Below are 24926 nucleotides of genomic sequence, written 5' to 3'. Positions count from 1 at the left end.
TATATGAGAACAACTCAATGTATGTTGCTATAGATTCTGATTTACAAAAATATGGGCGTTGTACTGCTTTGAATTAAATTTTTCTTTTTCTTTTTTTGCTCGCGGTTCTAAAGACAGTAGAACCATCCAGAAATTTCATACAGTAGGTTGAAAAGTAATGTCTGAAATATAATATGTGCTCTGCCATTAAGATGAGTGTGCATAGTCTGACAGTTACCTTTTTTTTATTTTATTTTTTATCATTCCTATTATGCTGTACTCCAAATTCTAAACAGCTTCATTCTGTATTTTAGCTTATTGAACTTCAAATAAGAAAAATTAATAAATAAAAAGATAGAGAATTTTTATAGACCTCTTGCTGTGTTGTGAATATTTAACTAAAAGTTAGGCTAAAATATTTCCTGTGTAACTTGGAAGGTCTTGGAAAAAACTGATTATGAACCATAGGAGTGTTGTAATGACGTGTGGCTGAATAATTGTTTTCTCAAAAAAATGGGTACATTTTGCGCATGACGAATGTATTAAGCCGATATCAGTGCAAGCTGCAACAGGGAGTTTGCCCTTGACCTCCAGCCACAGCACTGAGGTGTGGCACTGCCCTGCCTGTTTGCAGTAGTCTCCATCCTGGCTGCTGTTCTGTCGGTGTCCGGCACTGATCATATGGGAATGTGTGGATGAGCTGTGGAGGTGTTTACGGCATGGACCCTAAATGCACGGAGGATGCATTCTCAGCTTGGCGATGTTGCTTAAACTGTAGTCTGAGAAAGAGGCTTGGTCTTATTCAGCATTGACTGCTAGGGCACTTAATAGCAGTAGATGAAGAGCAGAAATCAAACGTCAAACTAAAAATTAGAATCTTAACAGGACATTGGTGTGCGGTGTAAACCGGTGTCCCTTCTTCCTTCATTGGAGGTGGGGAGAGGAAGGCTAGGGATGGTTGTTTTTCAAATTACCTTTAGAGAATGCATACCTTTTTGAGGTTTATGTATCATTTTTTGTGCATGCTCTGTAAAAGAAGAGATTTAAAATGAGTTTTTGAGCAACAGTAGGCTATGTTTTGCGAATTGCAGCATGCTTTGAGATATGCATATGTTCCTGATGTTTGGGATTTTTCGCGTTTTTGCCACATTGCTGTCAGATGTTGTCCGTCCCTTCAAAGCTAAGGCCCCAGGGACTCATGGGAAGGCAGGCCGTGAACGGCTCAGGGCAGGTGCAGACTTGTGCGCTCATGGGGGCTGTGGGCCTTTGCCCTCTCATCTCTCTGGCTCTGGAATCTCCAGCATACGGCCCCTGCAGCCACGATGGCGGCAGAGGGACCTGGACTTGTGGTAACAGATGGTTCCCAGTGGAATGGAGCCCACGCTCTGTAGTCCGTAATGAAGACAACAACTGCTCCACTTCAATGCAGCGGGATGCTCTCTGTGTGTCCTCCCATGGCGGGATGCTGCAGCTAAACAGAGAGGGATTAATTAATTCATTCATTCATTCATTCATTCATTCATTCATTCATTCATTCATTCATTCATTCAGTATGTTTTGCCCCCTCTGTAAATGGGCTCTTAAGGAACATCCTGTATCTCTGACGATAGAGGGATTAAGTTTAGTTGATTACCCCCCTCCCCACAGCTTTTTGAGCCGAGCTCCACTCATTGGAATGCTATGCATTTTAGGTTTCTGTTTTGCAAAGCTGGTTGTTTTCATCAAAAATGTGTGAATATATGATGTATTGAGACAATTTTGATGCAAATACCCTCAAACTAAAGGTGACAGTCTGCACTTTAACCTTATATTCATTGTTTTATTTCAAATCCAGTGTGCTGGAATATAGAGCCAAAACCACAAAATTGTGTCCCAATACTTTTGGTTGTACATACTGTATATTATTATATAACTTACATTAATAAGTAAAGTTTATTCATAAAGCACATTTAAGACAACTTGAACAAAATTGCTGGAAAACAACATATGCACATATACATACAAATACGAATACATGGGACAAAAAAAAAAGAAAAATCTTAAACATAAGACTCTAGACATTTTAAATTCTAGGGCGAAGAGGTGTGATTTAAGTCTAATGTTAACATAATGTTAACCTAATGTTATGTGGTAAGCTGTTCCACAGCCTTGGAGTAGCCTAAATACTGCAAAAGCAAGGCAGCAACTGGTTGGAGGACCTCAGTGACCTAGGAGTAGAGTAAGTGCAGAGTAAGTCTGTAATATAAGAGGGAGCCAGTTCATTAAGTGCTTTAAAAACAAAAAGTAAAACCTTAAAATGGATTCTAAACTCAACTGGAAGCCAATGAAAGGATGCTTAAGTAAGGGTGATGTGGTCCCTCTTTGTAGTGCCTGTAAGTAGTCTAACAGTGATGTTTTGTACTAGCTGTATAGCTGTAATCGTGACAAGAGTGACTGATTGACACCGGCATAGAGAGAATTGCTATAATCTCATCAAGAACAGATGAAAGCATGGATGATTTTCTCTAGGTCATGGAAGGAGAGAAATTGTTTGATCTTGGCGATTGTTCCAGAGGGAGCATATAGGCCTATAGAAAAAAGGTCAGGCCCTAGAATGGGCCCACAGGTGACGGAAGTAGTGGAGTAGAGGTGATTTTCGATGTTTACTGAAAAAGTCCTATGTCTGAGGTTGGGGATAAAGTAATTTAATGCTGTACCCTGAGAGCCATATACTCAAGATTTTGAATGAGTATGTTGCGATCAACAGCATCAAAAAAAGCGGCACTTGGATCTAAAAGTATTTAAAAAATAACACATTTAACTGTATATTTATCCTATAATCTTGAGAGAATTGCCCGACGATTGTCTCATGGTTGCAAATACTGTACTCCAGAGACCATATATGTTGTGAACATACCTCACTTAATTGTGAGTAAATTGAACACCTGTACAATGATGTTTTGTTTTAATTCTTCAATATGAGAAGAAAGGACTGCCACGGGCTCCTGCGCTTGATTCTTGAGTTTATTGCATGCTGCACCAGAGAGAGTAATGTTGGCCCATTAAGAAATTCATTGAAGTGACCACACATTTGCATCTCACAGTATCATAGTGACGGATGAAGGAAAAAGCCCATTTGCGTTTTTGGCAGGGAACTATAACTTTTGAGGAGCACGGCTGATAAGCTGTTTCACCTGTCGGATGAGGTGGTGCCTGCCCCATAGGAACACCAGTGTGGAGGGAGGACCACCTCGCCTAGGCAACTGCCTATATGGTCGCACAGAGCAAAAGGTGGGGCCAGGGTAGAGGAGTGGCTAGTTTTGTGATTGGCTAGTGAGGATTTGCTGTTCTGCTATCTTTGCAAACCAGCTGCTGTTATCTATTGGTTCAAAGCTCTGATTCTGAATTAGTTGTTTTTGGGGAGGAATGGTTGGGGATGGGATCGTGCTTAGGTCAGCACTAGGCGCAGTCATCCTGGAGATCAGTTTGGGCTGAGGTCAGGTGTCTGCCCTTTCCTGTTTGTAGTCATGTGAATTCAGTGGTGATCATGCACATGTGACCCTGGTTTTAATCACTGAACTGATGCAGAGGTGATTTGGTTGGGTTTGATCACTGATTTGTTTTGGGAGATCGTAATTGGGTTGGGGTTGATCATTGAGCTGTTGTGGAAGGAAGTGATCGAGTTGTGGTTGACCATAAAGTTGCAGTAGGAATGTTGAGCTGTTGGTTGATCACTGTGCTGCAGTGGGGATAATATCATGTCAGATCCGTGAAAGGACTTCCTTATGGTAGTGCAGCTCAGTTTCTCTGTTGGAATGCAAAGCCAATGGCTCTCGTGCTTTAGCCAGATCCTTTCATGTCTCCCACCACCTGTTATCCCCCCCCCCCACACACACACACACACACAGCACATCAACACAGCTGAGCACAAGTTTGGATACACCGTAGCATTCCTTTCACCACTGTAGAATGTGCACGAATGTTTCCTCTATTTGGTAATCCTAAAGATGGGGGCTGGTCACTGACTGGGTGTAGTCACCAGGGCAGCCTTTCTGACCACCCTTAGAGGGAGTTCGAGATAAGACTGTGGACTGGTGCTTTTTAGCTGCGACCGGCAGCTCTCTAACTCTGTCTGTCTGTTGGTCGGTCGGTCGGTTGGTTGGTTAGTCGGTTGGTCCACAAAAAGTCCCACCCCGTAGCGGCCACAGTTTTCGCCCCAGGAGGCTGAAATTTGGCATGGACGTTGGTTAGGTACAGCTGAGTAACTTTCAAGGCCGATTGACCAAGAGGGGGCGTGGCGACGGGCGTGGCCTATCACAAAAAGGCGCATAAGTCCTGAATGGATTCTCAGATTTGCACAGGATTTTTTGTAAAGGTTGGTCATGAGCCAAAGAAGAGGTCACGTGTTTGTGTGAGGGGGTGTGGTGATGGGCGTGGCCTATCACAAAAAGGTGCATAACTCCTGAATGGTTTCATGGATTTGCACAAGATTTTGTGGAAAGTTTGGTCATGAGCCAAAGAAGAGGTCACGTGTTTGTGTGAGGGTGTGTGCATGGATGCATGCACACATGGATGCATGTGCATGTGCGGTCACAGCTATTGCAGATTCATGCTTGTTCAGGGGCAAATGTGACATTTCCTTACAAGGCATTTTGATCACTCAGTTCCCAAATGGTTTCTAGTGTGTTTTGGCTGGAAGGTCGCTCTGGCACTGTGAATTTTACTATATTTGTCCTTTCCCCATGATGCTCTTCAACTGTGAGTTGTGAAGTTTTTCAAGTTGTCTTTAAATCTTGCTTATTGAGAAAGCTGGCTGCATAATGAGCTCAGTCGAACGTATATCAGCTAGCTGTCAGTTATGTGGATATTGTGGTATGGGTGTTGGCTTGCATTTCAGGTTTCAGGTTTTATCACCATACCCTTCAGTCAAAAAGCTCATAGTGAGGATTCCATAGATATGATTTTTTTCTCCCAGTTTGGTTGGGCACATTTTGTTGGTTTGCAAAAAAAAGTAATTTAACCAACAGAAAATGTGTTATTCCAGCCTAATGTTGTCATAGCGCTATGTGTCTTGCAGGGTATTGCATCTCCTGTTTGATTCCTGGTGTTAGGACCTTGCACAGACTTGGGACCTGTGCTAATGAACAGACCATCAGACCAAACGCAGATGGTTCGGTGCCATTTGCATTCCATATCAGATGATGATTGCCCTTTCTCTGCCCTTTCGTATCGTGCCTGTGGAATTTTTAATTGCACAGACGATTCCTCAAGGTGAGGGAGAATTTGGGTTCTGGAGTTTACTGCCTGCTTCTCCAGTCATTGAAGAGCATTTTGAATTTAAAAACTGTTTGTGAGAAAGTGGGGGAAAGCAAACACACCTGCCTGTGGGTATTAGCCTAATGTGTCAGCTGGCACGAGCTGCGCATTTCAGAATTTCTGCGGTGTCGGAAAAGGACTGCCGTCATACAGGGCGTGCCAGGACCAGACTGCAGCTTCTTACAGCGTGGCCTGTCATTATGTGCGTTATCGGGACGGGTTATTTTTTCAACCTGTAAGTGTAGCAGTCGGTGCTGTCTGTGACTGCACTGAGAGAGGTTTGTGTGAAGTGACACAAAAGCAGTGTTTTCCTCTGCCCAACCCTCTGGCTTTAGGTTGCGTCACACCACCTTACGTTTTGCTAAACTTTGGCACGACGGACCCGCTGCCGTGAATCATTGTTCCTGGAAAACGAAGGAAAGTTCCGGCGATGACCTCACTCAGATCCGTCATGAAGATGACTCTAGGGAGGGATGCAGGCTTCAGCAGGCTGCAGACAGACAAACGGACGACTTTGTCTCTAGGCTCGTAATTGACCATGATAGCCTCAGGCTTATCAAATCATTTACTGCCCAAATTACAGGCAGCACTGTGTTTTAATCACCTTTTTGTAGCTGCTGGTATGGGGTCAATCTCACACCCAGTCATTTTTCATCTGCACATTTGTTCTTGTCCCCCTGTATTAGACTGTATTTGCAGTTAGGCGTGAGTGAGTAAGCGTAGAGCACATCATCATCTCCCCATGATACTGCTTTAGGCCAGTACTACTTTTTTGTGTGTTATGATAGACAGAGACTATCACTTCATAAAAGAGTTTTAGGGTAGCATTACTTTTATGTGTGTTATGATAGAGACCATCACCCTATGGAACAGTTTTAGGGCAGCATTACTTTTATGTGTGTTATGATAGAGACCATCACCTTATGGAATAGTTTTAGGGCTACATTGAGTTTATGTTTGTCACAAGGGACAGCGGTTGAATTGGAAATACAAGTACAGAGGCCTGTGTCAGGTTACTGTACTGTGGACTGCATGTTCACTACACTACAGAGTGCTAGAAATCCTGTGTAAGTATAAGTCACCCTTACGATGAGCTTCTGCTAAGTCATTAGATTGTAAAAATGTGAATGTAAACGTCTGTCTGCTGGTATTTGTGAGTGTGTGTTTGTGTTTCTGCTTGTTGCTCTGTAAATGTATATCTGTGTGTTTGCCTGTACATAGGCCTAATGTGTAGCATGGATTCTCAAATCTGGCTGTGGTTTTTGTTTCTCCAAGGAAAATAACTGAACGTGTGTGTGTTAGTGTGTGTCTGTGCATGTATGTAGTGGCAAGTAAAGGTCTTTTCAGATGGCCAGGTCCACAGTGCCACCCATGTGCGAGGCTGGTGGAGTGTGTGTGGAGCAGAAATTGCCTTGCAGTAAGAGTGCATGTTTGGGATGCGCTGTCCGTACTGCTGAGGCCTGTAATCTTTTTTTCCGCAGGATTACTCCTCCCTGTCGCACCCTGGAAGCCAAGAATCTCTGTCCACATCAGTGTTTCCCACAAGTTGCAGCACTCAGTCAGTAATGGGAAATGGCTCTCATGTCTAGGTGTTGGTTCTCAGAAAAAAAAACTCCCACAATGCTAAGATTTGGCTGTTATTTTCTTTTTGGTCCTGAATCTGGCTTGTAACTGTGCCGTAGCTGGGGGCAATCCTAGCGTGGCAAAGTGCTGAAGGTGGGGGGTAGGAGGAGGGGGTGGGGGGGTAACAGGGGCTGTTGTAGCAGGAGTCTGGATCAAGGAAGGAGAGCAGGACCTTGCAGTCAGCACACACCTCTTCACACTGCTGTTGATTCATCCCTCATTTCTCAAGTATCTCTTTCTTCAAGGCTTCAAACTGCAAGCCTGCATTCATATCATTGTAAAAAAAATTATAAGGCAAAAAACCCAGTTATTTCCCTGTGATGAAATAACAGCATATGGATTGAAAAACTTGTCTGTGATTGAAAAACTTGTGCCGAGCCGTGGTGGCATGGCGGAAAGCAGGTTTTCTTCTGCCAGTTTGCGCTGTACCACTGATCACGGGTTGGCACAAGAGGACTCCTTAAATCAGTCTTAAAATCTTGGATTTGATCTTCAAACTTTGCGTTGCCCAGCAACCATCTAAGACTTGTTGAGGGTTTTCGGAAATTTGCTGGTAGCATGCAAGAGGTTCCCACCATTGGGCCATCCTCCCAGGCTGACGGGGGGAAATTTTTCCTGCCCATTATGAAGATCTGCCTTATCTTGTGTCTCCTTATGCAGTTCCCCCCAGTCCTTTGGCCCAGTTCTTTACCACAGTGGGTAACAAATAGGAGGTCATAAGTGAAATACACACTGTGAAATACACAAAACTGTCTGTGTATAATACACACATGCACCAGTCAAATGAAACTCTGCACTTGTTCCATGCACTGCCCCAGTTTTTGTGTACGTGCAGTTGTTTTGTCATCCATTTAATTCCATAATTGAACCTATGTCAGGGTGTATTTTAATAGCGCAGGGTTATATAATAAGTGTATTCCCCCTGAGGGAGTCGCCCAGATTTGATACATCACGTACTACCACTTTTAATGTAACCAGTCTTTTCAGAAGTTGCAGAGTAAAAACACATCTGACTATTAAGGTACATGTAGTGATGCATTCCGGGTATCTATGAGAACACGCTCAGAGTCCTGAGGACCTGATTTGCGGTTGGCAAAAAGACCCTGAGATGTGCTCCTGGGGGAGATATGGATGTGTCAGGTGACTGACACTCGCAGTATATTGTGGCTCCAGCCAGAGCTGGTGATGCTATGGTGATTATCCCAGCCATGTACTGGCCTGGGCAGATTTAGGCTTTTACAGCTTCTGCTAGGTGCTGGTAGGGGCAACCTCCCTATGACACTGCTTTCCAATGGGAGGGAATGTAGATGGCAGACATGATCAAAATATTTCCTGTAGGACCCACCCTCTTATTCTCATTTGCTTTGTCAGCAAGGTCTGCCCCCATCAACTTCCAGGGATATGAACCCTGCTGCTATTGATCATATTGAGTAGTGCTGAAGAAGTTAGCTATATGAGTTGGGATTCAACTGGTTGTCGATTTAATTTGCAGATGGGGCGCTGCAGTTGTAGTTCCGGTGCTAATGTAGTTTAATATCTTCTGGAAATTTCCAGCTATCATACAGGGATCATACAATTCTGTATTAAAAAGCTTGCTATCAAATCCGACCTGGATATGGACACCCACAATGTAAATAATGAAATTCAGTAGTGCGGGCCAAACTATGCTGTTTTGCTGTGACTGCTCATAGTGACCCAGGTTGGTAAGCCCATATTGGTTTTGGCCCTTCCTGTGGTGTTTAGGTTCCCCGTGCTTGAAGGGGTATTTTTCTTCAGGACATTTGCATGTGCATATTATGGTTTTCTGTCATCATGCTGGGGTGTGGGCCCCACCATGTCTCTACTCTGTGTTATTTAGGAAGGAAAGGTTCCAGCTTGTCACCCGCTGTGTGTTCAGCTTGTCTCTTTTCTTTCACAGAATGCCCTGAACATTCCTGTCCTGCAGTTTACATTCCAAAATACTTGTTTTTGTAATGACTAAAACTACAAGGGTACAGCTAAAGGATAAAACCGAATGAGGAAATGCTGGGTTTTGCATTCTTACAGGGTTCCTTTCATGATTTAGGCAATCACTTTGGAAACAATCTGCTATTGAAATGAGACATTTACCAGACATCACAAATCAACTTTTAGCAATGCTGTGAGATGGGAGATGACTAATACCAGGGCAGAGCCAATACTGACAGTTAACTGTAAGGAGGAAAATGCCTGACACCTCAAGTGCCACCTTTTATCCATTGTAGAAATTATGCTGTATATATATATCCTTTATTTAACCAGGTAAAAGTCTCATTGAGATTAAAATCTCTTTTTCCAGAGTGACCTGGCCAAGAGAGCAGCATAAAACATTGTTACAGCAATAAACACAAACAATACAAACTGACAAATACAACTGTCACACACTACAAATGGGTGAACACAATATCCAGTTAAAATGCAATACGAGGTCAAGGACAAAGATCCAGGTATGATGCATAAACAGGTACAAATTTCTAAAATGATTTCAGTAAAAAATTAGGAGCAATCACATTGACTACTATTTTCACGATCCTTTAAAATTGACTTAAATTCCCCCATAGTAACCAGTTCTGACAATTTCAGGTCCTTCTGTACCTTATTCCAGGAAGAGGGGACAGCGTATACAGAACCGTACTTGTGTACAAAAACTCCCGTTTCAGTTTATAGGAAGGCTCTCTTGCTGGTGTGTCCTTCAGCTGGGAACATAACCTGAATGGAATTTGTGTGTGTGTGTGTGTACGTGTGGAGGGACGAGGGTGTGTGTTCATGCGGGTGTGTAACCTATGCATGTTGACCTGTAAAATAACACACTACAAAATAAATAAATAACACTGAGTATAGTTGTGTGGTTCCTTTAGCATTTTTTTTTTTGCTGTTTCTCTACCTGGCTGCTGGGAGAGGCTACACTAAGACTTCCTCCTTACTTCAGTGCTGCGAGGATGTCCTGGTTCTCCAGCACAGGTTTAGACAGTGGATCCAGCTGGCTGGGCAAAGCCCTCCCTGACTCTGAAACCTTGTCCCCAAGGGAGGAAGTCTGGGGGGTTTCCTTCCTGGTGCATCCCTGCCCACTGATCATGCTGCCACTCCTGTCTGTCCGTCAAAGGCCCCAACAACTCCCCCTGCCAACACCCCATTTCCCTCTGGGCCACAGAGTAAAGGCAGTATGAATAGCTTTCACTGTGGAACAAGACAATCCATATTACATTTTCGCTACCTATGTGGGTTAATCATTCAAGGGTGGTTTGCTTTCCTTATCTTCTAGAACCTTTCACTGTTCATATTTCTTTGTGTTATCAGGTTGGCATATTATTCTTGCGATTGCCATAAAGCACTTGAGGTCCCAGCTTGCACCTGAAAAGCCACCCTCAAAAGACCAAGCGAGGGAATTGAATTCTCTCAAACACTGGTGATTGACTTTTTTTTCCCTCAGGAAAAAACTGACTGCAACTCACAAACTGTTCTGGTTGTACCGTTCCCTAAACAAAACAGAAGTTGTGTATTTGCTGAGCGCAGAATACAGCTTCTCCTTAGGTCAGAGGTGAGAATGTTGGGTGCATTCCAGTGATGGCTGCAGTGTTCCTGAACGCAGTTCTTATCTGCTGTATATCGTAGTTTTAAACTCTGTCACTGTATAAAGCTGGCACTGTTAGGAGTTGCTTGAGCCTTATCTTTTTTGTGTTCACAACGCGTACATTCACCCGCCGCTGCTCTCAGTCGTCTTGAATCGATAAAATAGACATTTTGTTCGTTTGAGAAGTCCTTCGGATAAGCACCTACAGCGTAGGGGCCTTCTGTTTGCGGAGCGGTTCAACAGTCAGTAACATTGTTTTTAGTCAAACTTGCAGGAGGCGTAGTTTTTTTTTTTTTGTTGTTGCTGGAATCGACACGTTAACTTGGGGAGGCGATTCTCGTTCCCCGTGACGGAATAGGCTGAGAGTGAACAGCTGGGAAAAGACAATGACCGAAGCGCTGCCCTGCGCTACGTCTGACACGTCGGGTCCCCAAAAGCTTAGGCTATCTCTGTGGCTGTTTGTGTTTTTTTACTCGTAAAACCTTATTTTTGTAAGCTTTATCTCTGCCAAGCCAAATCCCCATTCAGCAGTTATTGATATTTTGTTTCATAACAAAACCACACAGAAATGAAAATGGTGAACAAACAGTAGCTCACCTTTGTCATTATGGTTGTATCCTAATTTATATTTAGACCTGTAACACCATAGACATTTTATTTCGCCGTTCTCGCTAGTCTTGGTGTTTTTTGATCATATCAGTGATATATAATTGGGAGGGAAATAAACTCAGCCTTTCCCACCCTTTTCATTATTTTGTGATTACAAAAATCGTGTGATATCAAAATGGGGCTAATTCTCTAATGGACTAGTATAAATGAGTGGAAATAATGCATCCACGTTTTGAAAACTGCTTCAACACCGGCCGTGATGCAACCTTCCATTTAAATTGTTTATTCAGACTAGCAGTTTGTGAAATGGACGTTGCGTGTGAAGGATATAGCCTTACCCTCTGTATGTAGCATTTTTATTAATGGTGTTGATAAGCCTGTGCAGCCGTTCACTTGATAGATGGAAAACAGTGCGTTCTGTTTTAATGCAAGCTGTCTGAATCACCTGGGTTATCTCTGTTGCAATTTAAACAAATTGATATGAACACTGCCTTTCATGATCAAATTCCACGGAAAAACCACACAGCACAGCAGTAAAATAATGTGTACTGTAGTACGGTGCACATATGCAGTCTGCTGGAGGTTTCTGGTGTGTTTCCACATTTAAATAAATCATTGAAGTCACTTGTTTCCAACACCTTGTTTACAAATCCTAAATTGGCTACTGATTAAAAGGAAATTACAAAAACCCACCAGTTTGAGACCCCTGATTGCAGTCGCGTATGAGAGTGGTGCCTGAGAAAATACTCTGATTTGTTGAATCTCTCTCCATTTTCTCATTTTGCATAATGGCATGCATACAGGGATCAAAATATGCGGGTTGTGACCTTTATTTTATTGCACTATTTTTTTTAGTATGTAAATATAAACTATGAAATTTTCATGTGTTGTCTGCAATCTGGCCATATTTTCTCCAGATTTAGTTGTGGAGGGAGTACTCCCTGACTGAGGTTAAAATGGTGTCATTGACCATGTGAGGCGGATCATCTTGGATGTAGAACAGAATGAAAACCCTTTCACTGCAAGTTGTAAACTGACTGTGCAAATTAATAATGTATAAACACTGGTGCTGAATTACAGCAGTATATAAGCCAAATCCATAAATAATAAGGATATATGGGCTATTGTTTCATTGTTGGTCTGGCAGTATTAGATTGGCGGGGGCACGGTATGTAGGCTACCTTCTTCTGTGGTCATGCTCAAATGGCAATGTGTCTGCGTTTATAAAGTGCCGTAATCAGTTTTGATGGTAATGTCCTAGGAAATATACATATTGTATTTGTTTATGCTGTGACTTTTGTATTTGTGTATGTGTGTACAGTGGGCTCCAGAATTATTGGCACCCTTGATAAATATGCACAAAAAATGCTAAAAAAAAAGCTAAACTAAAGAATTATTGACATAAGCTTTATTTTCCAGCACATGTAAACTAGTGTGCTTGATTAATGATTCATTGGAATCAACCAAAGTCTTAATTAAAAAAAGATTTCCCCAAAAAACAGGTTCCACAATTATTGGCACCCCTGGTTTAATACTTTGTGAAAGCACCCCTGACAAAGATGACTGCCATGAGTCTTTTCCTATAGGCTAATTTGTGATAAGGTTAGAGAACACATTTGGAGAGATTTTTGACCATTGCTCCATGTAGAACTTTTCAGAATCATTGATGTCTTTGGGTTTGCGCTTATGGACCCCCCCCTTTTTCAGTTCAGACCGCAGGTTTTTGATGGAATTGAGGTCTGGAGACTGAGATGGCCATTGGAAAACATGGATGTTGATTTCACTTAAGAATATCTGTTTAGATTTTGATGTATGCTTGGAGTCATTGTCCTGCTGGACAGTCTACCTATGACCAAGTCCTAGCTTCTTAGCAGAGACAACCAAATTTTCTGCCAGAGTTTTCTGGTACTTTGTTGAATTCATTGTGCCATTCATCTAACATAGTGCCCCGGGACCACTGCCAGCAAAACATCTCCAAAATATCAATGACCCACCTCCATATTTGACAATAGGTATGAGGTGCTTCTCCTGTATGCATTCCTCTTTTGCCGCCAAACATGTCGATGGTGTGTATGGCCAGAACGTTCAATTTTGGTCTCATCTGACAATAGCACTCTCTTCCAGGGATGTCATGCAAGCCAAAATTCTGGAGGGACCCAATTAGAGCGGGGGGCATGGGGGTCCTTCCCCAGAAAAAAAAGAAAATAATGACGCAATTTTCTGCAATTTGACATATATATTCAAAGACTTTGGGGGGATTACTTTAAAACTTCTAGTGAAACCGGAAGTGATGGAATGACACAGTATAGTTCCTTTAGACTGAGATGAACTAAATTAAGTAAAATTGTATTGCCAATTTCATTTTGTTTGATTTTACTTACAATAATTGTTAGGGGTGCCAATGATTATGGCACCTATGGTTTTCAGGTAAAAATAGATTACTTAAAAAACATTGAAGCATGTATGTAAATGTATTGAAATAAAAGTAGGCTATATAGTTTTCCCATATGTTTGAACATAACATATAGATTATTATCTGTGTCATTTATTATATGCAGCCTTTTTTCTTCATTTTTATTAAGGGTGCCAATAATTCTGGAGCCCACTGTACGTGTGTGTGTGTTTCGGAATGAGAGCTTTGTGGGTGAATGAGTACAATTGTGCTTGTATGAGTGTGCCTGTGTGTTCCTGCTTGCAGGTGTCTTCCAAGATTGATGGCTTCTGCGCAGTGAAAGTTCTTTAGAGAAATGTCAACTCCTTCCCCTCGGCTGCTGTCTGTTACCCATTTAATGAGAACAACAGCAACCTGTCCTTTGTTTACCTTCAGGATCATTTCACATGCTCCTGCTGGTATTTGTAGATTTGCGGTTAATCAATCGCTTAAAGCCCACATGATGTATTGTGTGTAGGCCTAACATTGCCAAAAATTGAGATGAACAATAGGTGACTACTGCAGGATAGACTAACTAAATCTCATATTGACTTCCTGTTCCAGCTGTGAGTTTTTTCTGTTCACCAAGGTCTGAATGTTTATGCCCGTTTGGTGTGTGTATAGGCAAATGTATCATGAATTATTGCATAAATGCGGAATTAGACTGGTGTGTCTGCGTAGGTTGTTTGCAGTGTCTTAAAAAAGATTAGTGTTCCCTGCCTAAAAGAGCATCACATCAGCTCTTTTCTGTGTTGATTGAAAAGCCAGTCCTAGCTGCTGTGATTTCGGACATAAGCTGAAAGGCTGAAACGCTCGTTTAAAGTGGCTGTCCGACAGCTATGACTCGGTGAGATGATCCGTTATGAGGGAATGCGTTTTGGCAGTTCGGTACTTGGGCAGGTTTCCCGGGGGTCCTCTCCCTCTTTCTGTCCGATTGGTGATCACAGTTCTGGAGCTTGACCATTCTGTCTCTGAGTGTTCTAAGTGCAATAGCGGGATGTTTCCAGGAAGTAACGTTCCCCAGAGGGCGTTCTCCTCCGCAGCTCGAACCCTGAGCCCTCGTAAACAACCCTGAGCACAAAGACAGACATGCCGAGCCCTTTGGATGAATGTGCGCCTACTTGACTCCTCTTTTCCCCTTCCCTGCAGGCCCAGGACAAGCGGAAAGCTCTGGAAGAGACCAAAGCCTACACCACCCAGTCTCTGGCTAGCGTGGCCTACCAGATCAATGCCTTAGCCAACAACGTGCTACAGCTGCTGGACATCCAGGCATCCCAGCTGAGGAGAATGGAGTCCTCCATCAACCACATCTCCCAGGTTGGGTCTCTAAGCTGCCTGACTGCACACATCCTACCTGCTCCACTGCCCAATCATCCCACAACCTCCTTCAGTTCAGTAGTACTGCTGGTTTTCATTCTTTCCCTCCAATCAGGAGGTGGCATTAATTGAGTAGAAAATAAACCCGCAACAGTTTTTGCCTTCAAAACCAGATTTCAGTATCCCTGCTCTACCCAAACTGCACACTTTGGACTGTCGGCCCACTGGCCCTGCCCGACTGAGCAGGGCACTATAGAATGCATCCACCCACTCCTTCCGCAAACCTCACTCTAACCATTCTTGCCTCCTCAAACTGCATTCTGCTCATTGTACACCCTCCTTCTTACCCTAATTACGGCATCCCATTTCCTGTACACTTTTAGCAGCCCAATACTACCAGGGAATTTAAATGCTGCTGATGATCAAATGCAGTAATTGATGTAGGACCCACCCCGGTAATCTCATTCTCTCTGTCAGTGAGGTCCAGGGTCCATATCCATTTCCTTGTCGAAAAGCCCTTGCAGCTGGTCATATCCTGCTATCAATCATCCTGTAATGTGCAGGTTAATTAAGGACATGCACTAAACTGAGGGCACTGCTATTCTACGCTTTTAAGTACGCTCAAGTAGAATGTATGTGTATCATGTATCGTGGTATGCTTGCTTCAGTTTTCATAACTAAATGTTTTTTTGTGATTGTGTGTTGATTTGAACAGAAGTTCAAGACAAGTTTCTCTTCCCTAGACAGCTGGAGAAGTTGTTAATTAGGCTGCTGTTTAAGAGGCTTTAAATGTCTTCAGGATAAAGGCAAAATCTAGGCGAGTTCTCCGATAGGGTCCTTGGTATCGCTTTCTTATGGAAATCAACCCACTGTGACAGCATCAGTGTTGAAGAGAGGCAGCAACCTCCTTAAAACCTCCACAGACCTCAACTGCAGTCACCCTCTGTTTAAACCTGCTCCTCTTTCATGTGGAAATGTTAGAGGACGTTATGATCTCACTGTCTGCAAAGGCTACAGCTCTCCGGTGATTTTGGGTGTTGGTGCATGTTTATTTATGTATTTAATTTAATGTAACGGTCATTTTATGTTTATTTTGTCTTGTCTTTTAAAGCTATATGACTGGAGTTGTGAATGGACAAATATTTGAACACCATTTAGTTCTAAAATGGATCTTAATACCCTACATTCCTTGAAATCACAATTGATCACATAGATATTAAGTCTAAAACTCTGGATGTTTTTCTTACCTACATGCAAAATGCATCCATTTTGCTGACTATAGTTTGACATTTATTTTCTTTTTAGTCCATTTCACTTCGCTGAGAGCTTCGTCGTACCTCAGTCAGTCCTCAAACCCTAAACCCTGGACCTCAATTTGTGCTTGTAGTTGATTGATATGCCTAAATAAGAAAGCCAGATTGATTCATTATGGACACATCATAAACCTCATGGTCCACACGTCATAAATGTGTGGAATCCAATATTATCAACTGTTGTTTATTTTAATACGAGAATGCGTTGCCCAGAGCTCAGGTCTTTAAGTCTGCACCCTTTGGATGGTGGTTGTTTGCTGGAGTAGTGTAGAGCAGGCTTTACGGATCTATGCTTGTAACCAGAAGATGGCCACTTCAAAGCGGGCCACAGATTTTTTCACTCTTAATCATCATCTTTGGTATAGTAATAGTTATTATCACTGCATCATATTATTACTAATTGCATAATTATATAATACTAGTTGTTATATAATTATTCCTTATTCTATAATTTTGTAATGGTAATGCTGTGAATGCTGACATGTCTTCAGTGCCCCCCCCCCCACACTCCTACACTGCAGGATGTGACACAGAGGGCTCTGCAGTGGCTTTATGGCACTGGGCTCAGATTTCTGCATCCACACACACAGAGGGAATTCTCTTGTCTTGGGTTCCCAGACGTGCATGTGAGCGTGCTCCGTATCCATGGCAATCTCTCCTAAAGATAGCCGTAGGAATGAGAGGTCGCAGCGAGCAGGCCATTCCATTCATTTCCCCTCTCTTTGCAGTGGATGGAGGTCTCTCTTCACTCCGTTCCATCTCGCTCAAACACGCCTACTTCCTTTCCGTTCTCTCCCTGCGTCTGTGACTGGAAATCCAACGTGGTTTTCAGTCGGTTGAATGTGTGTTGGGTGAAGCAGGCTCTTGACGTGACGTACATGCTGTAGCTCTTTCTCACATCTTTTGTTATTATGCCTCCCTTCTAGTTTGACTTGCCATAACTTTCCTGACTTAGCTTATGCTTACTGTGTGAACTAGACTTTATGCTCACGGCTATGGATAACTGATACTTAATGAGAATTGTACCTTATCAGACCTGTATTCTGTAGTAGTTCCAGTGACCTTCGGTATGTAGGCTACTTACTGCACGTTGCTTTGGATAAAAGTGCTAAAATGTAATGTAAGATATCTGATGGACTGCTCAGATCCGGTGCTTCTTCTCCCACTCTGTGAGTGTATGCAGGGCAGCGGAGGTCACGGTCATGTGGAAGCAAGTGCTGGCTTTGTGGCGCTGCTAACCGGAAGAGGAACAGGGTTCTCCAGGTCCAATTTCTATGTGTCCTTGTGTGTGCGTGTGTCCGTGTGTGTGTGTGTGTGTGCGTATGCATGCGTGTGTGTGTGTGTTACATCCAGGCATTTTGCAGGCTCATACGCTGTCACTCTGTGGTGTATGTATGTGAGGGTGCTGTAAATATACACCTCCCCCACTATCACTGCTTCTTTGACTCCCAACACCCTGTCACCTGTTCTAAAGAACAGGTGTCTGATGTATGTGTAAATGTAGGAAGAGGATGAAAGGTAGTGCCCATGCAGCTGAAAAATTCCACTGGAGCTGGGGTGTGCTAATTGGACGAACGAGGACATCCATACCTACTCGCTCTCTCAAACGCTTCTAAACAAATGTAGCTGTGCCAGCGGTGTTTTGACCTGCAGTGTTTTTTCGACCTGCATCTTTGTCATATGATGGTGTATAGTGTCTTATTTTTCCCTGTATGCTGGAATACGCAACACCCAGCCTGGCTACCATCACTCGTGAGTTACCAAACTGCCCATTCTCCCCCCTCTGTGATATTTTTGCCCCATTATCAGCCCAGAACAGGGAACTGATATGTGCATGAATGTACACCAGCCTTCATCATGGTGAGCTGGGCTGAACAGTGAGTCTGGTACTGCAGAGATTGAGGAGGCTCGCCGCTAACGTAAGGGCTGGTATTCCTGTAGATCTCTGGTCGGTCCTGACGTGCCGTTTCTCTGGGACGGTGATGCTAATCCCATCATGCGTGGTGTTCGATGCCCGCCCACCCCCGCACCTGCAAGATGGTGAAGGGGGAGGGATTTGCCATCTTCCAGGGACCGTTATCTATGTGCAAATGTAGTGTTGGAGCAGTGCCATAATTTTTAATTGTGGCTTTTGCTGTAGTTGAACATAAGGGCATAAGGTTTACAGCCTGTATGTGTGAGGGCGTGTCTCTGCTTGTGCGTGCATTTGTATGTGTGTGTGTGCACGTGTGTGTGTGTGTGTGTATATGCAGGTGTGTGTGTTTTTGTGTATGTGCGTTTATGCGCGTGTATGCTGGTGTGTGTGTGTTTTTGTGTATGAGTGTATGTGTTCAGAGAGCAGGCTCCTCTGTATTAATATTCCGCGGACGCGTCAGCAGTGCTGCAGTAGCTAAGGGAACAGAGAAGGAGAGCCGCTACCTGCTGCAGAGTGACTGCAGACAGTGAGCGCTTTGTTCTGACCGGCCCTGCCGTTGAGAACCGCTCCAGTTCCTCTCCACAGAGTACCGTCTTCAGCGTTCCGCTTCACCACTGTGCTGCAGTGCGTGTCTGATTACCGCCCAAAACTCAGTTAAAATGCGGGGAGGCGTTTGAATACCTGTCCGCTCTGCAACTATGCCTACCGGGTACCCACTGAGCAAGTGGAAGATTTATAATTGCCATTGATGGCCAACCAGGCCGTTATGCAGGGTTAATTTAGTATGTATTTGTTCAGTTCTATTGATGGAACAGCCGTATTAGTTGAATGAACTGCTGGGGTATTTAAACAGCCATGACTATCAGCAGAGGTGTGATGGCTCTGTTGTCCCTGCTGCTCGACGATTAGCACACTGAAAGAGAATCATCTCGCTGTGTGAGATCCGTGTCCCCACCACCACCAGTCCCTGCCAAAGCAATTTACACTAAACCACATTTTATCACGGTCTGCCGGCACGCACACACGCTAACGTGACACAGCGCAGCCTAATTAGACACTGGGCCAAGCCTGATTTTGTGCTAATGCTGAGTGTTTCATCAGGGAATGTGGTTTCGTGTGCACAGAACACAACAGCTAACATAAATATTCAGACACATCAACTACTTATTCAATTTTGTTGTTATTTGGCAAATAGTTCCTTAAGAAAGTTTACTTTTTCAAATACATTTTCAACCGACAGATAAAATCTTTGGGGTCTTAATTGCTGAAATGTGGTTACCTGGCTGTTAAAATTAAACCATTTGTGGTAACTGAGAGCCAAACACATTAATAAAACTGCATAGACAGGGGTTCTCCAGGGTCCAGTTTTAGAACCGCTGTCATATTAACAGTAGTCTGATACTGCATGAATAAATTCAGAATGTAGGTTATAGCTATAGAACTACATTCAAGTATGTCCCTTTATAAATTGACTTGTATTTAGTGTTAGGAAAGTGAGATTTGCGGGTGGGGGGGGGTCTGGGGGGGCGGGGGAGGGGGAGTGGGGCGTGATTGCAGGGTGGCAGCAGTGGGAGAGTTAGAGCAGAGTTAATGAGCTGACACAGAGACACTTGCCAGTAATGAAGTGCTTTTCCTCTCTCTCTCTCACTCTGTATCATTCTCTCTCTCTCTCTCTCTCTGTATAATTCACTCTCTCTTTCTCTCTCTCTCTCTCTCATTCAACCTCTCCTGGTGTGCAACGCGAAAGGCCAAAGCGCAGTGTGTTTGGGGCCCGAAACCGTCTGCATTGAAAAGATTGACTGTGTTGTTATTCTTATCTAACACTTTTTTTAAAAAAAAGCTAACGCTGTTAGCGGTGGTGCATTGGAGCGCTCCAGCTGTGGTGGGTGCCCCTCCCCTGCAGTGCCTGGTGTTCCTCCGGTGTGTCACCCCTGCGTGAGAAACTCCATGAGGAAGTTTCCTCTGCGGGGAGTGCCCCGGTGCTGAATACCGTCAGGGGAGCATCAGGGTCACTTCAGCTGAGACGTTCTCCTGGTGTGCTGGTACCACCGTGCCCTTTCTTTCGCTGCGTTTTCCCTTTGAAAGATTTCCCTCCATTTTTGTGTGCCTGGGCCTTGCTTGTTAAAGTATTCATCACTAGATATCAGTGCTGTGTGTTCTCCATTTTGGTGCTGCCTAGTTCCCTTTGGTTAAGGTCCCTCCACCCCCCTCCCCCTGCTACAGTGATGGCATTCTCTCTCCTTCCTCTGGGGGTGACCTGGATTGACCCCTCTATAGGCTCTAAATGGAATGGCATTTTAGCAGATTGCGAGGCAGGGTTAAACAAACAAAAGAAAATTTGTTTGAACAAAAAAAAAAAAAAAAGGCAGTTTTCCTCTTTGGGAACTTAAAGGGTGTATGCATTTGTGCGCGTACATCTGTGCTCGCACGTTTTTGGTGAAGTCTGAAACTCTGGGCTGGGTCTGAGGGGAAACTCCGAAAGCGCTTTATGGGGATAGTCCCGCGAATCGGCCACTGCCCCAAACTGCTCCTCGTCCCTTTAAATAGAACACTGCTCTGGCCGCCCGCGCCCTGTTTGGCAGGCGGCATCGGTGAGTCACTACGCCATGGTCAGATTTGGCTCCTCCTTTATTTCCTCCTGTATTGAAGTACATCCTCAAGGGAGTGATATGGTTCATTACAAAAGTGAGGGGGGGACTGTTGTTCCGCGATGTTTGTTCAGTAAATCATGAGGCCTTTTTACTGTGTCGTAGCCTGGAAACCTGGTAATAGAAAAGCTGAATCTCTCCTACTGGCTGACTTCTTGACTTTAAATGAGAGACAGATGTTTGTGTGGCAGAGATCATATCTTATGCCCTCTCCATTTCGCTTATGCTAAGAGGGATTAAACCTTTCACGCTCAATCGCATTTTCTGCATGCTGTGTTGGATGAGGAAGTGTGTTCAGGTCACAAGCTCAGAAGTTTTATTTTGGGTACTTAAATCTTTCCCAGATTCATATGCAAGTTGCTTACTAGGTATTAATGACCTGGCAACGGCTGGTCCGCATCCCCTGATTTGTCTTCATTTCTCTCGACTTCTCTTGATTGTCCTGAAAGCTCCTCTGGGCTTCTCTGAGGAGGATGAATAGGGCGTAATCTGCCATGGGGCTGCTCGGCGATTATAAACACTCAACCGTGTTCAATAGCGCCGTCTCCCATCGACCAATCCGCAGAGGCGCCGTCAAGCTGATGAATGAGTGAATGATCAATGAGATGATGATCTCTCTCTCTCTCTCTCTCCCTTCTTCCCCCTTCACCATCGTCTTTTGCCTTTTTATCTTTCTCTCTCCCCCTCTCTCTGCCCCCTGTTTGTCAGTTTCTGCTTGCTTTTTCGGCATCGCAAATGTGTGTCGGTTGCCTTTACAGGGAGAATGACAGATGGACTTGTAATTATGTGGTAGCACTAGGAGTGAAATCCTGTGTAATTATTTACAGTGATAAGAAATCATTAACACGGTGTTAAAATAAAAAAATTCATATGCTATAAAATACATGTTTTACTAAGAAATGATAAAACAGTTGCTGTTTGTCCCTGAGGTTGTGACATGGTGAATCATTTTAGGCCGGCAGTGCTGTACACCTCTAGCCTGTCCCAAAGAGAATTCTTAATGTTATTTTTGGGAATTTATTTAGCCAGTTTTCCTATTCTTCAGCCATTGTGTGATGAAATATGTCTTTACCGCTTCTCCGCGTACAGTGCAGTGCGAGCAGAGCGTGGTTGCCAGATTTCTCTGCTTGGGCCAGTCTGTGTCCCTTGGCTGTGAGCTCAATATATTTAGTCAAAGTATCTGTCATTGTTGACCTGTGAACTGCCCCAGCGGTATTTCCTTACCTTGTGACTGCGTGTTTTTGTGTGCGAGTTAATATTCTTTGCCTTGTGTTATAAATTGGTTGACTGATCATCTGTGCAGGGGTGTGCCCTTCCGTTTCTCTCTTCTTCCTCAAGCTCTCCCTCCCTCCCTCTTTCTCTCTCTGCCTCCCCCTTTCTGTCTCTCCACTCTGCTATCATCTCTGCTTCTCTTTATCTCTGTCATGCAGTCGCTGTAAGCGCTAAAGAACCACCGGCTTTTAGAACTGTTGTTGGTTTTTTTTTTTTGGCCTCGGAGAGCTGCCGGAATCAGTCTGCTGAAAGCGATGCGGGCCCATCCTCCTCGGCTCCCTCAGCAGACACATTTTCACATGTTCCGTCTTACGCTGTCCTGAGAAAATCCCTGAGATGGTGGGAGGGGAGGTAGAGCACAGCAACGCCGCAGTGAATCCGGGAAGACCCTCTGTCATCGCAGCTTGCCTGAGGCATTTCGCTGCAGGCTCTTTATCAGCCTTAACCAGGCCTCTCTCTCTGTCTCTGCCTCTGTCTCTCTCTCTCTCTCTCTCTCTCTGTCTCTCTCTCGCTCTCATATGAAGGCCTGTGAGGGGCTCTGAAGGAGACAGGAAGCGGGTGGCATTTGTGTTGTTCCGCCAGTTGCTGAAATGTTAAGGCGTGGTCGTGCTTCCCCCCCCCTTTTCTCTCTCTTTTTGGCTAAAAATAATCATGCGTAGAACATGCTATTCTTAACCGTGGACACATCTGCGCTGTAGGCAGCCCACACCGTGGCACAGCGGGAAAGTTTCCAGAGCGCTGGACCGACCCAAAACAATTTTTTCCCCTAGGCGCCGGCCGGGAGATACTGAATCCGCCCAATCAGCACAGCGAATGCGTGCCGATGATGTTGCCAGGTTTCAGAGAACTGCTGAAGCCGCTTTTTAAACCCACCAGGCTTCAATCAATCCCCCCCCCCCCCCCCCCCCCCCGCCATTATCATCATCGGTATCGGTGTTTGAAGTTTTAACATTCCCCCTGAGGAGTGCGTGAGGGCAAACGCGGAACGTTGCCTGAGCCTCAGAGATTCCCCTCGTGCGGGGTGATTTACGGGCCCCGGCCTATTTGTCGGGCCCCGTGTGGTTCAGGAGGAGCTCGCGTGAATGTGTAACACTCCCCTCTTTGTCTGGAACCCGTGGAAAGAGTAAATCATCGTAAAAATCAAAGCGTAAATCTGTCAGTGAAGGTCGAATGTTCGCGAAGCAGCCGAGTCTTGTGTGGATCAGACCACATCCTGTGTGTTGACACTTTTGGTTGACATGGCACCAGATGAAAAGTTTTTGGAGCTGTGACGTTTTAGAAGGGCGAGCCTCAAAGGGGGTCTCTTTGTTTGGCACTGTAAGATAAGCGTTGAGGGTGGCATTCTTTCACCCTCGTTTTTTTTTCTCTCCCCTTCCCCCCTCCTCCCAACATCCCCTTCCTCCTTTCCTTCCACAGTGAAAGAATGGCCGCTGTGCATTGTGGGTAAATGTAGGACTCGGGCTGAGCAGTGACTGAATGAGTCACGATTCTGGGTGTAACGGCACCTCCCGAGGACGTTCTCCAGCGTGAAGAGAAGTTGCGGTTAGGTCGCGCTCAAATACGGGCCGCGGTGCGTTAGCGGGAAGCACATTCACGTCGCCTCATCGTAAAAAAAGGTCTTGTTTCTCCTTCCTTCTGAACAGGAAGGCGATAAAATCACCCTTCTTCCTCACTTCCCTTTTCTGTGCCAGCTGTTGTGCAGTTTATTCTGCCCGAGATTACAGCTGCATTCCTCCGTAATTACTGCCTTTCCGACTTCATCTGCGGAGCATAAACGATTGATGGCAAAGCGCGCGAATCGTAGCGCTCCTTTGGCGATTCCCCTGAGGATCTGTGGAAGGGTCCAAGCTGGCGTTTGAGGAACGGCGTGGCTCTGGGGTGCCCTGGCGGAGTAATAAACGCTGATGTGATGTGATGATGAGCGCGGCTGCGGGCTCTACAGTTGCTCTGTGATCTCGGCTCTGCTGAAGGGGCTCCAGGAGGCAGTCGCTGGCCGTGCCAGGGCTGGCGGGCTGACACTCGCATTCGCACACATTTCTCTCACAAACAGACACACACACGCTTGCACTCACACACTTTCATACAAACACACACACACACGCTTGCACTCACACACTTTCTCACAAACACACTCACAGACGTGTACTTGCACTCACACATTTCTCTCACAAACAAAAACGCACAGACGTGCGCTTGCCCTCCTCTCTTTCACAAACACACACACACACACACACACACAGGCATGTGCTTGTACTCGAACACTTGCTGTCTCATAAACACATAAAGACAGATGTGCACTTGCACTTATAAACTTTCACTCTCGCAAACCCACACACAGACATGTGCATGTACTCGCACATTTTCTCTCTTACATACACACGCATGAATGTGCACACACTCAACACTGTCTCGCGCATACTGTACATGCTTTCTCTCTCTATTGCGCACACACGCATACACACTCACACACATTCAGACACACACACACACTCTTTAAGACCATCAGTGGAATTTCTACATAGAGATACATGATCCTGACCAAGCTAACAATAAATAAACTAAAATGTTGCCTTATGTCAGCTGCCTCTAATCAGACCTGTTTTCTAATGCTGAGGTAAGCAAATCTCCTGAAGCAGCTCAATCCAAACCGGTTCAGTCAGCTGTGGTTAGGATGTCTGCCATGACTTCAGGCTCTGGCTGAGTGATGCCAGTGTTGTGCACCAGAAACGTTCCCACAGACCTGCTGGATGTAACTCGGTATTTAAAAAAACTTGGCTGTTCAACACAGCACCTGGATAAGCCCTGAGGAAAGATCCAGGTTCAGAAGTTAAAAGTCCTCTCCAGTATTTTGTTCCAATCTATGGATATGCTAATTAGCACGATTCTTCCGCCAGGAGGTACAACTGATTGATGAAAACGGCTCGCTGACTTCATG

General features: G+C 44.5%; 1 protein-coding gene across 6 annotated transcripts in view; it reads left to right on the top strand.

Moving 5' to 3' along the window:
• Positions 1-24926, top strand: part of LOC135253352 (abl interactor 1-like) — a 49654-nt gene that overhangs the window by 1556 nt on the left and 23172 nt on the right. For all 6 annotated transcript variants that reach the window (XM_064332515.1, XM_064332517.1, XM_064332518.1 and 3 more), the window contains exon 2: positions 14676-14843. In XM_064332515.1, the coding sequence (XP_064188585.1) occupies positions 14676-14843 (168 nt within the window). The remainder of the gene's footprint in view (positions 1-14675; positions 14844-24926) is intronic.

This window comes from Anguilla rostrata, chromosome 4 (genome assembly GCF_018555375.3).
Source record: "Anguilla rostrata isolate EN2019 chromosome 4, ASM1855537v3, whole genome shotgun sequence".
Taxonomy (NCBI): domain Eukaryota; kingdom Metazoa; phylum Chordata; class Actinopteri; order Anguilliformes; family Anguillidae; genus Anguilla; species Anguilla rostrata.
This window is presented reverse-complemented; position numbering and strand designations above follow the sequence as displayed.